General features: G+C 35.8%; 2 protein-coding genes and 2 pseudogenes across 3 annotated transcripts; 3 read left to right on the forward strand and 1 right to left on the reverse strand.

The window, feature by feature from the left end:
* Positions 1–412: 412 nt before the first annotated feature.
* On the forward strand, positions 413–1,300 carry LOC103843280. Its single transcript, XM_009119985.3, has one exon. The coding sequence runs from the start codon at positions 461–463 to the stop codon at positions 1,214–1,216; it is 756 nt and encodes a 251-aa protein (XP_009118233.1). The 5' UTR covers positions 413–460; the 3' UTR covers positions 1,217–1,300.
* Positions 1,301–1,884: 584 nt separating this feature from the next.
* On the reverse strand, positions 1,885–6,009 carry LOC103843281 (annotated as a pseudogene).
* Positions 6,010–6,260: 251 nt separating this feature from the next.
* On the forward strand, positions 6,261–14,262 carry LOC103843282 (F-box protein At1g11270-like). Of its 2 annotated transcripts, none has more exons than XM_009119987.3 (2): positions 6,261–6,512; positions 6,655–7,925. In XM_009119987.3, the coding sequence occupies exon 2, from the start codon at positions 6,724–6,726 to the stop codon at positions 7,894–7,896; it is 1,173 nt and encodes a 390-aa protein (XP_009118235.2). In that variant the 5' UTR covers positions 6,261–6,512; positions 6,655–6,723; the 3' UTR covers positions 7,897–7,925. The 2 variants fall into 2 exon arrangements, with proteins under 2 accessions (XP_009118235.2, XP_018509673.2); XM_018654157.2 differs by lacking the exons at positions 6,261–6,512; positions 6,655–7,925 and adding exons at positions 12,480–12,768; positions 12,911–14,262.
* Positions 14,263–14,599: 337 nt separating this feature from the next.
* LOC103843516 lies at positions 14,600–17,901 on the forward strand (annotated as a pseudogene).
* The last annotated feature ends 691 nt before the right edge of the window (positions 17,902–18,592 follow it).

Consider the following 18,592-nt stretch of genomic DNA (forward strand, 5'->3'; position numbering starts at 1 on the left):
GAGAATATTTATTAATAACTAAAATTAAACGTTCAATTTATTTAATTTTCTTTTTGTTTGAAACTGAAAGTTAATATTGTTAATGTTAACTTTCAACTGCGCCAGCAAGAGCCAGCAAAATTACCGTCTTAAATAATCTGCACGCTTTCCTTTTCTTTTCTCGACTAGTACTGCATGCTTTACTATAGTACGTGTAAAGACAAAGTTGGTTATAAATTCTAAAACGTGAAATTTAAATCTAATCGTAAAAAAGGTGTCGGCGTATGCCTGTGATTTCTTTAAGAGTTGCTATTATTTTTTCCAGGATTTACAGGTTAAAGCAAAAATGGTCATTAAAAAATTATTAATTTCACTGTTATGAAATTTTTATTTAATGAAGAAAGTTAGGCTAAATTAGCCAATAAATACCCACAGCTCTCACTTCAATAAATACCCAAAGCTCTCACCTCTGTCCTCTGTTATGGGTTGTTGCGTCAGCTTCCCCACCGCCGACCAGAAAGATGATTCCATCTCCGGCAAGAGCACATCACCGCCTCCATCCGTCGTTGAAGAAGAGACAGTAGTCAAAGAAGTCTTGTCTGAAACCACATTGGTAACTGACAACACGACGTCGAACAAGATTCCAGAAGGCAAGGAGAAGAAACCCGGAGCTGTCAACGTAGCTCCAGACCCTGGTTTAACGGAGAACGGTTTGGTTGAACCGGAGAAAGGATCAGAAGTTTCAGAAATTTGCAGTTTGAGCGAGAGCCTGCTTTCTATCGTGAATGAGTGCAATGAGGAGGAAGCGAAACAGAGGAAACTGCAAGGAGTGAGACAAAGATCCCCGGAGAAATCTCGGAACCGGGTCATGGTTCATAATTACCCAACCCGGATAACCGATATGTCGCCCCGTAAGAGAAACGCGGAAGGAGGAGGAGAAGAAGAAGCTGGCTCGGTGAGGCTGGTGCCTTCGGGTACGGGTCAGAGAGACCCGAATAAAAGATCCGGGAGGAGAAGGTCCAGGTCAGTCATGATAGGTCCGACTCGGGATCATTATTGTACGGACAGTGGCAGAGCAAATCTGTCTCTGGGTCGGGTGAGACCTGAGCCTAATAAGAACGGGTCGGATCATCATCAGTGGCTGAGTTGCGGTGCAGCTGGAGATAATGAAGTATCTACCCCTATCGACTCATTTGAGAACTCTCTTGTCACATTAGAGAGTTTCATCTTTCTTTGACATTTTCATGGAAAAAAATGTTACTGGAGAATAACAGTCTCGAATTATCGCCGAAATTTAATCAACTATTTTTATTGATTTACTGTAACCGCTAACCATAATAGGAATGACAAGAATTTAACAGGAATGGATAGGAAAAATAAATAAGAATAAATTTTTAAGAATAGTGACGCATTATCAAAATTAATAGCTAACAAATTTATTTTATAATTCTCTACAAACAAATTAACGAGAAAGAACGAAATAGAAAAAAAAAACTATTTCTCATGAAAGATATTTTTTTTAAAGAAATCTTAAAGAATATAGGTTACTCTTCATTTCTGTTGTTATATCATTCAAATTTCAAAGTCTAAGTGATTATGACATATTCATATGCGAAAATATATTCTTTAAAATACATAATTAATAAAAGTTTACTAATATTTCTATTTTCTGTAAGTTTTAAATTTTTTAATATTTTTTTTAAGTTTGAAAAAATAAATAGTTGATTCTTAAATAGACATTTATTTTTTAGACACTTATTTTGTTTATAAACAATTGGTTTGGTTCAGTTGTCTTTTGGGTATATTAGATTTTATTTATTGCTTTTAATTGAACTATAATTATTTTATGATTCTATATTAGATGGAAATCTTATTAACTTTGTTAGTTACATTAATCATTATAGCTCTTTTTTTTATTGAATAAGTGATGATCCAATGGTTCTCACTCAATGAACTTTGGATTTTAAAGGTTTCATTGAATTATCGTGGTTTTCGTATGAATCTGAGGTTTCAATTAATAAGTAGGGTCTTAACAAGAAAATTCCTATTTAGTTTGGTTAAGTGTCTTTGATTTATAATATATTTTCAAAAAATTGTATATAACTAATTTAATATATGCTAGTTTGGAATACAGATGGATACATGTTGTCAATTCGAATTGACAAGTGAACAATAATATTTTTAGTTCATACATATATATAAATATTTTTGAATTCCAAAATTTAAAGTTTCTTATGTATTATTAGACAATTGATATTCGATCTTGCATATTAATATTCATTTGTCAAGAAACAGAGATATAATCAACTATAAAAACTGAAAATTGAGTATTATTTTCAAATCGTTTGATATGTTCATATTTGTGTTATTCACAGCTTACTCAAATCTCATACATAAAATTCTATTAAATTATGTTATTGTTTAATAGTTTGGATGATATCCTTCAATTTGGTTACCAATGAAAGTAGTGTCATTTTTACTTTAGAAATTTAGATTTTTAACAAAGATTTGATAACCTTTTTGTCTGGTAAATCATTTAAACCTTTTTCTCTTTTCCATAGCAATTTTTTATTATTTAGGCTCATCTTTTGTAGAAAGCATTGCACAGATTTTGCTTTAAAAGCTTTCTTGCTTGTCCTTTTGTACCCACACACCACATAAACTATTTTCTGGGATGAAATTAAGTTGAATAATCTGGCAAGCAAAGATGGTTTTTTTTACCGTTAATTAGCTAAAAAGTTTGTGATCAGACTTTTTGTTTTGTTTCAAGTTTGTCTTATGTATATTGTAAACAAAAACATGATGAGACCATAATTTCTAGACTAAATTAATATAATCAAAAGTGCATCATATGACATTATTATCTATTGATATCCATACCGTTCCTCAAAGAAACTATAACTTTAGAATAACGTTTATATCGTGTTATAGAGACTAGATGATTTATAATGAATCAAAAAAATGGTAGGACAGACAATGCTGGGAGGAAGAATCCATAACCAAAGTTTGAACTGCAATTGTTTGAAAATGAATGAAACAATCGTAATGTGATGTGCATTGGATCCTCTGGTGAGTAGTGACCAAAACGTACCGTTTGCATTCTTTAATCTTGTTTCGCTTTATGGCTAATTTTACAAAATCTAATATATTTTGCCTAAATACTGTTTTAAAAAATAGACCAGTGGTTCGAATTCATATTTAATGTATCTTCCAATCTCATAACTAGTTCTTGTCTGTATGTTAGTACTACCATCATTGTTCGGAACAACGTAACGTCTGAATTGATAGTTCAAGTTCAACTAGTGGTTTATATAACACGGCTATTAGTTTGTGTTTCTGGCCATTGTAGTACAACAATCAACTATTTAATAAGAATGATCCTCAGACAAATGTTGAAAAGTAATACCATAGTGTTACTGCCTATCAAGCTTCAGCATTTGTCAAGACACATATGCTCAACTGAAACAATGAAAAATTATACACTGACAATGAATCAATGACAAAAGAGAAGAAACAAAGCGACATAAAAAGGAGAAGACAGCCAAAGATCTGCTTAGATGTAAGCAAACATACTTAGTTTATACTAAAAAGTCCAAGTACCTCATATATTATTAACCGAGACTTTGTGTATTGCAGATAAGATCCAAACATTCTAAGAAAGCATATCAGCAAAATACATATCTCTCCTCTTCCGACAAGGCTCACCAACTTCTTCCAAGAAGATTTATTTTAATCTAACAATGATGATTTGGCTCCAAACGGACCAGAAAGCATATTTAGAAAGCTTTTGTCCAATTCACCACTCGAGAGCATATCCATAACCATCTTTACGGTGGAAGCATCTGAAGAAAACCCACAACTCTTCATTTCTTCAATGAGTTTAGCTGATGTTGCTAAGTCACCACCACCTCGGAGATGAGCTCGGATTAGTGTGTTGTACGTACAATCATTTGGCACAATACCATCCTCTCCCATTTTCCTAAACAACATGCCAGCTTCAGAGAGCGAGCCTTTCTTGCATAATCCGGAAATCATTACGGTGTATGTTTTGACATTAGGCTTCACTCCTCTAAGAGGGAGGCTACAGAATAGATCCCAAGCATCATCTACTTTACTTGCATTGCACATCCCGTGAATGATGATATTATAGATACCAATGTCAAGTTCCGTCTTACTCTTGTGCATTTTATCAAGTATTCCCAAAGCCTCTTCTACTTCTCCATTGTCACACAACCCATCCAGCAAAATACCGTAAGTCATAATATCAGGATGAGCACCTTCAGAGACCATCTCTTGGAAGAGTTCTTTGGCAGCATTAATTTTTCCCGATTGACAAAAGCCTTGGACGAGAGTTTTATAAGTGACTGTATCGGCAACCACTCTTCTCAGAGACATTTTGCGGAAAAGTCTCATACCTTCATCAACCCGTTTAGCCTTACAGTATCCGTTTATAAGGATATCAAGCGTCAAGATATCAGGATCGCATCCCTGTGTCAGGATCTATGCCTCTTGTGATCATCTCATTGTACAACTCTTTAGCCTCGGTAAGCTTTTCCCTCTTTCACAAAACTATCAATCAAAGAATTGAAAGTGATGACGGTGGGGGTGATTCCCCTTGTGATCATATCCCTCAGCAACGGTGCACCATCATCCCATCTTCCAGCACTACAGAAGCCTCTAATGAGAGAGTTGTAGGTAAAGACATTTGGTTTGATACCTTTGGTTTCCATTTCATTGAAAAGGCTGAGTGCATCGTCGAGGCTCCCATCTTTGCAAAGACTGTCAATGATGATATTGTATGTGACTGCATCGAGCTTGATCTTTCGATCTTCCATCTTCCTGAGCAGATCCAAGGCCGAGGCAGTGTTCCCTGACTTACACATTCTGTTCAAAACCGGACCGTATGTAGCTCCATCGGGTTGACATCCATTATCCACCATCCGATCTATTAAATCCACTGCTTGAGACACTTTATCCTTGAGACAAAGTCCATTGACAAGTGTGTTTGAGATCTGGTACATGTTCAGTTTCAACCATACGATCAACTAACTCAACAGCTTCAGAGAGTAGACCCTTGAGGCATAATCCGTTAATCAAAGTAGAGAACGTGACTGCCGGGCTCAAACCCAAGCTTCAACATCTTCCCCATCACAGAAAAAGCAAATCCAAGTTTACTACGCCGGCAGAAGCAATTGATGACTATACTCAGAGTGTAGTGGTTATGTGTTCGATTCCATCTGCTTGCAGAGAGACAACACGAGATCATACTGTTTTGTTCTGGCAATGCCACTAAACAATCTACTGAAATCAACGAGACTAGGAAGAGGACGAGATTGAATCATGGTTTGAAACAGAGCAACAGCATCATCTTTCTTGATATCGACGAGGCCACTTCCCAATCTCTCATTGTACGAAACGTTAATGAGAACAGAGAAGGCGGAAGAGGAGAGAAATAATGCGATTCGAGGCTGAAAAGCTTTACGATGAAAAGGAATCAATCTTCCTATCATCTTCATTCCTTTTCTTAGGGCTTTCTTTCCTTTGGAGGAGACAACACAAAACCCCGGTTCGATTAATATTTCAAAACCGGTTCAATGTTTCTTATACCAAATACAGAACCAGTTCGAGTGAATTGCGATCACAATTCATTAGTTTGATGGCGTGAGGTGATTTTGATTATATTTACCTTTTATTCATTAGTTGTGATTTCAAAGGGTAAGTGCTGGTTTTGGGTTAGCTAGAGAGTATGCATTAGAGCCGTGACATTCTCTGGAACAGAGTACATCTGAACAAGTTCTGGAAGGATTTGTAACCCATCTGTACCGCTTCGGCTTCTTTACATCCTCCACCACTCCCATCCCCAAAGCTCTCCCCTTAGCCTCAAACTCTCGACGATTGCTACACACCAAAAGAAACCTATTTATCTAGAATCAGATCTTTCTCGTTCCATTCTTCGACACATCCAACTGAAATCGACGAATTTCAATTCTGGGGTTTATAAATAAAAAAAATGACACCTTTTTATCTTTTGTATTCGAATCGAGATTGTTTGAGAGAGAAGATAAAGACGAAGATAGTTTAGGTTGAGAAGGGTCAATTTCATTAAGACAAAACATAAAAAGAATAAAATTTGTAGTTGACTAAGATGAAGGGTATAAAAGACAAAGCACAAGTGAAATGTGCCTTTATTACAATTTAAATGTAATAGAATGTGCTTCGAGATGTATTTTTTTCTTTTATTTTCTGTTTTAATTGAGGTCAAAATGGTCTTTTCATATTCATCTTCTACGTTTCGTCGCATGTAACCCTAAGTACACGCAGCCACTCAATTTTGTTTCTATCCTTTTGTTATAAGTTTTCTTCCGATTATTTCATTCATTATTCATCAAAAATCCATAGATCCGTATGAAATACATGGAATTTTAACCGCAAACTAACTAATTACGTTGTTCTGGGATTGAGATGCGACCTATCCCTCTAGTGAGAGCCTCATTCAGAAATCGATTCTCATTTGATGCGATCTATGGCGTGAGGTGATTATGTTTAGCTTTTATTCATTAATTTTGATTTCAAATTGATGAGATTTTCGATAATTAAGATTCGACTGGGAGAAAAAAGTTTTGGAAAATTCCTTTTCTCTTAATGTAAATGTTTCCTTTTTTCCAATGCTTACAGGTCGGCTGCTCTGCATATATAAAGACACTCTCAGATCATCAATAAGGTGAGAGAGGCAAGAAAGATACAATGTTGAAAAAAAGACATGGCTCAATTTTGAAAAGACATGGCTCTGATAAGAGAAGACGTGGCTCCAGCTCCAGCTCCAGCTTGAGTGTGGAATTGGAACTGCTACCACACGATGTGATAGAGCTCATACTCGAGAGACTTCCCGTGGAATCTCTGCGGAGATTCAGGTCTGTGTCCAAGAAGTGGATATCCACAATCGATTCCCCTCGTTTCCAGTCAAGGCAGTTGAACCTTCGCAGGCAATCACGAGGTCATGATCTCCTTTTCGTAGCCTATTACGAGGATCCTCCTGATGATGTAGCTCAACATGCCTTGGGCTCTTCTTCTTCTTGCATATACCGTACTGTCAAGTTCCCTTTTCCGAACGTCTTGCTTTGCTATGGTAGCTGCGACGGTCTGGTTTGCTTCTTCTGTATTCACACACCCAACGTCGTGGTGAATCCGGCCACTCGATGGCATCGGAGTTTTCCTTTTTCCTCCCTGCAACGCCTTATCATCGACAAAGGACCCCCCTTTGCCAGCGGCGACCTAACTTATGAGCTTGGATTTGGTAAAGACAAGTTGAGTGGTACTTACAAGCCTGTTTGGTTGTATAATTCATCCGAATTTGGACTAGACAATGTTACCACTTGTGAAGTTTTCGACTTTAGCACCCACTCCTGGAGGAACCTTGTCGCTTCTTCTCCTTATCCTATTCTCAGATTCCAGAAGCCAGTCTATTTTGACGGGTCACTCTATTGGCTCACCGACTGTGTAGAAACAAAGGTTTTGTCTTTCGATCTCCACACTGAAACTTTCCAAGTCATCTGTAAAACTCCCTTTGCTGATGCACCTCGCCCAAGTAACGTAGTCTTGTTCATCCTTGATGACTGTTTGTGCGCTTCTGAGAAAACGTGGCCAACGCAAGTCATATGGTCTTTGGATTCTTCTTCAAAGACATGGAAGCAAATGTGTTCTATAGATCTCACCAATACTTTTCCTTTGTTCGACAGATACGGTCCCATACCCTTACCCGTAGCAATCCTGGAGAAGAACAAGTTATATCTCCATGGTCGTAACTACTTGGAACCACTCATGCTACATGATCTCAATACCAAATCTTTTGAGGTTGTCTCCACACCTACCACCCCCGGAGATTGTATTTATTATTTCGAAAGTTTGTTCTCTGTTTAATCTTTTATGTTTCCTTATTTATGTATCAATCAACCATTTGTAACCTGAACAAATGTATTTGGATACATAATATGTAAATAATCAAACCTGAAGAAAAATGAATTGAATTTTAAAAGGATAATTATAGATTTAATGTTGAGTCAATCTTATAAAGAAATGGACTTTTTAGCTTTATCCAAAACACGTACCAAACTGGGGAATGTTGAGTCAATCTTAATTTAATGTCGCTTAGTTATAGGGATGCACGTAGCTTTATATGGTTCATCTGAGAGTATTGTTTTGTCGACGTCTGAGAGTATAATAATTTCAGCGTTCTTATAAAAGTCTAAAAAAAAGAAACAAAGAAAAAACACCAAGTAATTGTAATTTGGTTTAGGTACACACTGAACAACTTATAAACCAATAGTTAAAGAAAGGTCTACCATTACCTTACTCCACTCTTGAAAACCCTTTAAGGAGTGGAGACGACTGAGAAACAATTAGCTGAGGTAATTTAAAGAAAAACATTTGTTATAAATGTTCCTTCACTGAGGTTAGACAAAGATAAGAGCACCTTTATCGCAGAACACAATGGGTTTCTGCATGAAATAAGGGTGTGGATCCTACGTTTTTTAAAAAAAATGGTTACCAAAGTCGCTAGTTATGGATCGCTCTTGGCCAATTTGTTACACTATTTTATGGACCCCACGACACGTGGCGGCCCGCGATTGGTTTCGTTTTAATTTTTTTATTTTTAAATCAGATAAAACAAAAAAAAATTTAGAAATCCTCACCCGATAATCATGCTCTAAGATGAAGGACTGGTTCTCAGAATCTGTAAAAACTGCAGGTATTGGTGAAAGAAAATCCATTAAATGTATCCAAACAGACATAATGCAGTGTTCCAAGTCTCATATGCTTCCAAGCCAGAAGGCACAATTGCCCATGTCCTAAAGGTACTACTAAACTTACTATAAGAGGATTTGCTCAGATAAATCTAAGTATATGCTATCTTTTGCTAAACCACACAAATATTATGGATTCTCTTGTATAATTTGTAACCTTTTTGGTAACCTTTATGGTAATAATAAAAGGCGTGCAATGTTATTGTCCAATATGTGATGATCCTAAAATGTTTAATAATTTTTTTATTAAGAATCTTTAATTAAGAGACTAGCATTGGATCTCATAAATGTTGAATTTTTTTAACTAAGTCTCTTAACTAACATTTACTATTTAAAAAGTACTTAAAAGACCTTAAAGGAGTCTTTGGGTTAATGATGCTTTAAACGCCTTAACACTGTCTTTAGGGGGGGTTATTGGGAGAGTAATTTGTGTAGAGTTTGTGGATTCTTAAAGTTGATAGATTTTAAAAGTAATGTAGACTATAAAAATCAAAATACATTGACTTATAAAATTTGATAATCATTACTACAGATTTTCATAAACTTTGTTACCTTATTTATATCTTTCCTTTTATAAAGTAATATGATATTTTCTATTTTTTTTCCAAAAAAAATCTCTTTTAATATGACATGATTATTTGTTTTTCTTGTTGCAAAACATGTTTTAAAAAAAAAACAATAAGGATACAGTATAAAATTATGTTAATATGATAAGATGAACATTATGTTAAGAAATTTAACTTTATTATTTTTACAAAAAAAACTTTCTATATTGTGTTTGCTTAATTGATATGTTATTTTAGTTTCTATTTAATAACAAAACAACAAAAATGAAATATAATTGTGGACATATAATTTGGATGGAATGTGCAATAGATATTTGGAAGGAATAACTATGTTGTTTTCCGAAGAAAAATATAACATGGATTTTGAAAATCTCATGGATACATATGATATTTTGAAAGTTTTGTCTTGTGAGTAAAAATGTAGAGAATTCATCTCCCAATAACACTAGATTTAGTTAGAATTAGAGAATCAATAAAAACCAAACTTTTTGAATAACAAAAGATTTGAAAGGAATTTGTGAATCCTTAAACCAATAACAAGGGATTTGTTAAGATTTTTATAATTCATGAACCAATAACAATAGACTCTCAGAATTTCCAAAATTGATGAGAATTTGCTCCCCAATAACCCCCCCTTAATCCTAAATCGGAATCCAATATTAAAAAAATTATATTTGCATAATAATCTTCAAAATCAATCAAAACTCACTAATAAAAATTACAAACAATATTATCTAATAAAAATACAAACTAAATAATCTGCAAGAAAAGTTTAACTAACTCAATTGAATTAGTGAATTTTAAAGAAGAATTATTTTGCTTAGAACAGCAAAATTTTCTAGACCACTGCCAAGAGGAAAGAGTGGTTGGCACAAACGGTTAGTTTTCAGGTAATACGCGAAAATAGTCGAGAATCAGTGAATGTTTTTATGACTCAACATAAATGATATACATGTGATCATCACTGACATTTGTATTTAAGTTGACATACCGTATATTATGTATATATATATATATATATATATATATGTATATATGCATTTACAATATCCAAATGTTGAACAGTGATTAGATGAAAGTCTAGTGTATAACGAGAACAAAATGGTTTGGACACGAGAAGAGACAAAATTTGTCTATGTGAATTTAGGCTCTGAATGGTGACTGCGGTTTGAGCGGTGCGGAACAAGCGGTTCAACTGCGGTGCGGTTCTAACAGTTATAAAAATATATAGATATATAGTATACGTAAAGATTTTTGTTATTGTTAACTGCGGGGCGGAGCGGAACGATGGTCACCATTCGAAGCCTTAGAAGCAAAATAACAGTAAATACCCATGAGCCATGATCCCTCTATCATTTCACATACAGTGATGACACACATATTCATATAAAATGTAATCAAATCAAATAGTGTTTATAACTTACATGTCATGTACGTAACTGTAACTCTAACCCCAGTCCATTACTCGAATTATTCTTTTTTTAGTGCACCATTACTCGAATTATTTGAAGTGGATATTTTACATTTGTTCGCTCACATGAACTCGTGTCCACATTTGTCTCATCCACATTTTTTGTGTCCATTTTTCTTCAATCCACATATTTAAGTTTTTAAAGAAAACTCAGATGGTGGTTAAACTATATTCACCTACATTTTCGTAATGATTTTCTGAATGGTAATCAAGGGAACGAAGAGGAACACTGATGTTCCTTGTTACCATTCGTGAGGAATTCCCTTTTTTGTAGAGAATTATAATGCAAATTTGTTCCTTGTTAATTTTGATAAGGAACCCTTATTTCTCATCGTTCCCAAAATTTTATTCCTATTCATTCTTTTCCTAATCATTCCTAATGTTCCTTGATGGTTACCAGTCACACCCGGTTTAAATTAGAAACAAGCAAGAAACTATATGTTTTGTGAAAAACGGTAAAAACAATTTTGATTGTGTGTTCATTTAACATGAAACAAAAGTTTAATATAAAATTAACAATATATTATTTATTATAACTTGTCCACAAAAAATAAATTCACGTCTATTGTCTACTATAACTTATATATAAGAGTTTTTTATTTTTTCAGCTATTCATGTTCATATTTTTTATGTCCGTACATTTTATATAATTTTAATATAAAAAAATTATCTATGAAAGTGGATTTTAAAATGTAGTAGAAAAAATTACAATTTATTGTAATAATTATATTTATTTTATATATTTTTAATTTTAAGAAAAATCAAATAAAAACATTGAATGAAATGAATAATAATAATAAATTAAAATAACAAAAAACTAATAGCTAACAATACGTACTATTAACTAAACACAACAACTAAACAACGATTTTCCATAGCTTCGTTTTGTTGAGAAGATGATATTTTTGTCTAGAAAGCTTCTTGAAAATCGTGAATGTGTTATTCAAGTAAGATGTGTCTTAAAGTAAGCTTGGACATTCGGGTCGTCGGATCGGGTTCGGATCGGGTCCTTTCGGATCTGGATATTTCGGGTCTAAAAGTTTAGGATCCGATAGGGTAATTTCAAATTTTCGATTCCGGGTCGGTTCGGATCATGCCGGGTCCGGATCGGGTCGGGTCTTAGATAGTTAGATCCATTCGGGTAATTAGAATTTATCAGTTCGGATTTGGTTTGGTTTCGGGTCGAGTTCGATCTAAAAAAGACCTTAAAATACAAAAAAATATCTGAAAATATTTATATCCAAAAATATTCAAAATTTTATTCAAAATTTGTGTTTTTATTATATTAAAATGAGTATATATATTAAACTATGCGATATACAACAACAATTTGTTGTCTCTTAGTGGTTGATCTCCATGTTCTCTACACAAATAACCTATCTTTGACTCTCCTTTGATGCATTTTATTTAATTTACATTATTAATTCAGGTACTTATCGGGTTTCGGGTTTGGGTCGGGTCGGGTCCAAGATCCGCGGATCCTCTGCAACAAGACCCGATAGGATAATTTTATCGGGTCGGTACCTATTCGAACCGGGTTTTTTCGTGTCGATTTCGGGTCGGGTCTTTGGGTCCGGATAAAATGTCCACGCCTATCTTAAAATGTAAATAAACTCCATAAAGTGTCCTAAATGTGTAATGCCTCTTTTTTCTTTTATTTTCTGTTTTAGTTGAGGTTAAAATGGTCTTTTCATATTCATCTTCTACATTTCGTCGCATGTAACCCTAAGTACACGCAGCCACTCAATTTTGTTTCTATCCTTTTGTTATAAGTTTTCTTCCGATTATTTCATTCATTATTCATCAAAAATCCATAGATCCGTATGAAATACATGGAATTTTAACCGCAAACTAACTAATTACGTTGTTCTGGGATTGAGATGCGACCTATCCCTCTAGTGAGAGCCTCATTCAGAAATCGATTCTCATTTGATGCGATCTATGGCGTGAGGTGATTATGTTTAGCTTTTATTCATTAATTTTGATTTCAAATTGATGAGATTTTCGATAATTAAGATTCGACTGGGAGAAAAAAGTTTTGGAAAATTCCTTTTCTCTTAATGTAAATGTTTCCTTTTTTCCAATGCTTACAGGTCGGCTGCTCTGCATATATAAAGACACTCTCAGATCATCAATAAGGTGAGAGAGGCAAGAAAGATACAATGTTGAAAAAAAGACATGGCTCAATTTTGAAAAGACATGGCTCTGATAAGAGAAGACGTGGCTCCAGCTCCAGCTCCAGCTTGAGTGTGGAATTGGAACTGCTACCACACGATGTGATAGAGCTCATACTCGAGAGACTTCCCGTGGAATCTCTGCGGAGATTCAGGTCTGTGTCCAAGAAGTGGATATCCACAATCGATTCCCCTCGTTTCCAGTCAAGGCAGTTGAACCTTCGCAGGCAATCACGAGGTCATGATCTCCTTTTCGTAGCCTATTACGAGGATCCTCCTGATGATGTAGCTCAACATGCCTTGGGCTCTTCTTCTTCTTGCATATACCGTACTGTCAAGTTCCCTTTTCCGAACGTCTTGCTTTGCTATGGTAGCTGCGACGGTCTGGTTTGCTTCTTCTGTATTCACACACCCAACGTCGTGGTGAATCCGGCCACTCGATGGCATCGGAGTTTTCCTTTTTCCTCCCTGCAACGCCTTATCATCGACAAAGGACCCCCCTTTGCCAGCGGCGACCTAACTTATGAGCTTGGATTTGGTAAAGACAAGTTGAGTGGTACTTACAAGCCTGTTTGGTTGTATAATTCATCCGAATTTGGACTAGACAATGTTACCACTTGTGAAGTTTTCGACTTTAGCACCCACTCCTGGAGGAACCTTGTCGCTTCTTCTCCTTATCCTATTCTCAGATTCCAGAAGCCAGTCTATTTTGACGGGTCACTCTATTGGCTCACCGACTGTGTAGAAACAAAGGTTTTGTCTTTCGATCTCCACACTGAAACTTTCCAAGTCATCTGTAAAGCTCCTTTTGCTGATGATGCACCTCTCCCAAGTAACGTAGTCTTGTTCATCCTTGATCACTGTTTGTGCGCTTCCGAGAAAACGTGGCCAACGCAAGTCATATGGTCCTTGGATTCTTCTTCAAAGACATGGAAGCAAATGTGTTCTATAGATCTCACCAATACTTTTCCTTTGTTCGACAGATGCGGTCTCATGCCCTTACCCGTAGCAATCCTGGAGAAGAACAAGTTATATCTCCATGGTCGTAACTACTTGGAACCACTCATGCTACATGATCTCAATACCAAATCTTTTGAGGTTGTCTCCACACCTACCACCCCCGGAGATTGTATTTATTATTTCGAAAGTTTGTGCTCTGTTTAATTTTTCATGTTTCCTTATTTATGTTCAATCAACCATTTGTAAGTTTTCACAATTTAATGTCATGCTGTAATCAGCTTTTGGTTCTTGCTCTAATCAGCTTTTGGTTATTGCTCGATTAAGTTGCTAATTTCTAGATTGGAGACTACTCTCTTTTCCAGTGTCTACCATAGCCATTAGCTTCCAATAATCGTATGCTCCCTTTTGCCAAGTTGTGTGCCCTCCCTCCAACAGCAAGTATATTTTGTTATGCATGCCAGGTTAACTTTTCAGCCAGATGGGACGGTTTCTACTGTACGGTGAGGGTAAGTGCTGGTTTTGGGTTAGCTAGAGAGTATGCATTAGAGCCGTGACATCCTCTGGAACAGAGTACAGTCGCAACTTGTGGCTGGCCTTGACTACCATATATGCTTGGGGTTAAGATCTCTTTTAATAATTTTAGAGCCAATAAACTTGACAAAAAAAAATCAGCCCATTAACACAAAGGTTTGAACCCATGATCCACAAAGTGACATTCTTACCAGTTACCACCAAGAAGAGGCAATAAGCATTGATTAACAAAAGAGCAAACATAAGAGTAGGATGAAAAATAATGAAATTTTGACCTCTGTGGGGTATCACTTTCTTCTCCTGTCTCATAATACAAAACTTTGCAGAGCTTTTCCACTTCACTGCTTTCATTTCATGGCCCATCCCACTGAAATACTGAATAGCTTGTATGTCAATAAATTTTCCATCTGATTATATAACATGTTACTCTGTATCATTTGGTTTTGTTTAGTAAATTTATTTAACGGATCACATATACTATGTCATATCTAATAAGTGAATCAACGGATTTACATTTAATAATTTGGATTTTATATGTTAATATGTGATATATAATCCTAAACAGAGAATGTTTTTCTTTATGTTCCTAGACAACACAACATTTTTCTTATAAATTGCCCAAAGTGATAATTCACTTCTAGTTATACCTAATGGCATTAGTAAAAGCCTTTTCAATACAAAATAAATTACACCAAGAAACTATAGTTATATGAGCATGGCGACAAAAAACAACATAAAACTGGGACAAGACTCAAGAGATAGAGTTGAAGTCTTTGAATTTTTGTCCTCTGTTTCACACTAAACCCTGAACTGAGTTAAACAAAGCCGCTCGTTCTTCGAGACAAAACACACTACCACTCTCTCTCTTTCTCACTCTTCCAACTGGTTCCCTCTTTCTCGCTCCTTACTTTCCCTTTTAATCAGGAAAATCCTTCTCCTTTCTGTGTTTTTTTCTTCCACATTACCTTAAAATCTTTATTTATCTGAGGTTTTCTTGTAAACAAACAGTCTAATCCAAGTCCAAGTTCAAGGGGTTTCCCAACTTTAGTTGAGACTGAAGTCATGAGCTTTACAAGAAGACAAGTGTTCTTTGTTCTCTCTGTTTTAGCTTTGATAATGCCATTCTCGGCTGGAGTCACTAATCTACGAGATGGTAACAATCTCTCTCTTCTCCTGTCTGCAAGTTTCCACTTCTGGTTTTGCTTTGTCTGTTTAAATTTTTTGGTTTATTGAACTCAACAAACTAGATTTTGAGTTTATGTCAAAGTGAAAGCGACTTGCAACACTGTTAGTGTACACATTAGCTTTGTGCTTTAGATTGGCAGATTCTATTGCTCTGAGTCCAGACTAAAAAAAACCTAAAGTTGACATATAAGTTCTTGTTAGGGTTTAGTTCAAGAGTACAACTCTTTGATTTTTAATATTTTTTTGGAAAGTTGATTTTTGATGGGTTTGTTTGATGTTTAACATGTTGCAGTTTCGGCGATTAATAATTTGTACATTACTTTGGGAGCACCATCTCTATCACACTGGCTTGCTTTTGGAGGAGACCCTTGTGGTGAAAAGTGGCAAGGTGTGGTCTGTGATTCCTCTAACATCACAGAAATGTATACTCACTCTCTCTCTTAACTCTTACTATGGTTTGCTTAAGAGTCAGCTTTAGCCAAGTCCTGACCAGTGTGATTATTGTTGTTGGCTGCAGAAGGATACCTGGCATGAAGGTGGGTGGAGGCTTAAGTGACACCTTGGCTGATTTTTCATCAATCCAACTGATGTAAGCAAAGCTTTTTGTTTTCTTCATGTTTCTTTTGACTTTTCATAATACTCTTTCTCTCTTCCTTCAACTGAAATGGGCAGGGACTTCAGTAACAATCATATCTCAGGGACAATTCCACAGGCTTTGCCTTCTACCATCCGTAACCTGTATGGCAACACTTGTGATTCAACCGTTAAAAGACACTGACTCTTGTATGTGATTCATTTTGCTTGTTTCAGCTCTCTCTCTAGCAACCGCTTCACTGGGAACATTCCCTTTACATTGTCCTTTCCATCCGACTTGTCAGAACTGTAAGCCTTTGTTAAAGAAAAAGATACTGTTTCTTGCATCTGTGATTCATTTTTCTCGGTTTAATGCAAGACTTTTCTTTTCCCTTCAGGTCACTGGGAAACAATCTTCTGTCTGGAGAGATACCTGATAACTTTCAGCAGCTATCAAAGCTGACAAAACTGTATGCTTTCTCCTCTTCTGTACTCGCTTCCCAGGTCTTTCACTTAACATGTTTAGTATCTAATGCAGGGACTTATCTTCTAACGTACTAGAGGGGCGTTTACCTCCCTCCATGGGAGAGTTAGCGACTCTCAAGATACTGTAAGTGGCATAGATTTTTTGAAATATGAAACCTTTAATCCATATTGTTACCATTGCTTCTATATCTAATGTGGCTGGATTTACTATGGTTTATGATATCTTTTTTGGTTCAGGAATGTAGCAAACAACTTATTCTAAGGACCTATACCGCCAAATCTATTAAAAGTTCCCCATTTCAAGTAAGTATACTTACTGAATCTGTTTTGTTTGCTTCTCTAGCCACTCAAAAGTTTTATCTTCATTATAACTGCAGAAAATATATGGAGCTGGAGACAGAATCTACGGCTATCCTACGCCACCAAGGGCTGAAGAAAGCTGGAGAACGATGCCACCTACTTCATATTACAATGTTAATATCCCGCAAAAACCGCTGCAACGACCACCGAGGCGTTTCCAGTCCAATGATGCTGCTGCTACCAAGAGAGCTGCTCATTTCCTCCAGGCTTGAACACTTCATCTTCCGCTACAGTTTTCGCTGTTGCTTCACTTCAGCAATACACAAACAGCTTCTCAGAGGAGCATATCATCGGTGAAGGGTCGCTTGGTAATGTTTACAAAGCCGTGTTTCCTCATGGAAAGGTGTGATAGTTCCCCCTTCTTATTGTGCATTCTTATTAACATCTTGAGATCTTATTTTATATCTCTGTGATGTGATGTGTAGTTTCTTGCGGTGAGGAAGCTGAGCAATACAATAAACAGAACTCAGAGTGACGGTGACTTCCTCAATCTAGTCTCCAACGTTTTGAAACTTAAACGAGGGAACATACTTGAGTTTCTTGTTTACTGTAATGAGTATGGTATGGTCAAAGGCTGCTTGTGTATGAGTACTGTTCTAATGGTTCGCTTCAAGACGCACTTCATTTGGATCGCAAATTGAACAAGAAGCTCACTTTGAATGTGCGTATAACTCGTGTGATAATTATGTATTCATGTACTTTTGAAAAACTGTTTTTTTTTTGTTAAGTTTCTTTTATAATAATCTAGTTTTAAATTGTAAAGCTTAAATGTTAAAGATATAAGAGCACCAAACATGGCAAGCACTTATAAATCATGTTGTTGTGCTCATGCTCCAAAGAAAAAGAAAAAAATTGTATAACAACCAGGTTAATCAATTTCTACCTAATAAAAATTCAGTTGAATAGAATATACGCAAATGTTACAGATCATTACCAACTGTGATCTTTACTAAAATAACCTCACTGACCACGATTGCATAGCCTCAAATTTGTGTAATTAGTGTGTTTACCCTATTAGTATTAGGCCATTTTAAAACTCTTGTCATGTCATATGACATTTTAAAGATCTTTGAGAAGTTTGGTGTAGTAGTGACTACTACATTTTGAAAATTTCTTTGTTTATTTCCTATCTCCAACTTCTAATTACGGAAGCTGGAGATTGATTCCTACATGACTTTAAGTTTCATGATGGACCTATCCGTTCCCTAGACTTCCACCCTCTTGAGTTTCTCCTAGCCACTGGTGAGTTTTTGTGGTTCATTTTTAGTAGTTAATTGTTTTGATTACATCTACAAGTTCTGTTTTGAGATCTTCTGATTTCATTTACTACGTCTTTCACTCTTCAGGTTCTGCTGACAGGACTGTGAAGTTCTGAGATTTGGAAACGTTTGAATTGATTGGATCTACTAGACCAGAGGTAACTGAGCTTGTGAAGTTTTGTTCTACTAGATTTGATGTCTATTGACTTATAACATGACTTGTTGTGGAGATAGGGTGTCGTTTGTC

Source organism: Brassica rapa, chromosome A09, assembly GCF_000309985.2.
Source record: "Brassica rapa cultivar Chiifu-401-42 chromosome A09, CAAS_Brap_v3.01, whole genome shotgun sequence".
Taxonomy (NCBI): domain Eukaryota; kingdom Viridiplantae; phylum Streptophyta; class Magnoliopsida; order Brassicales; family Brassicaceae; genus Brassica; species Brassica rapa.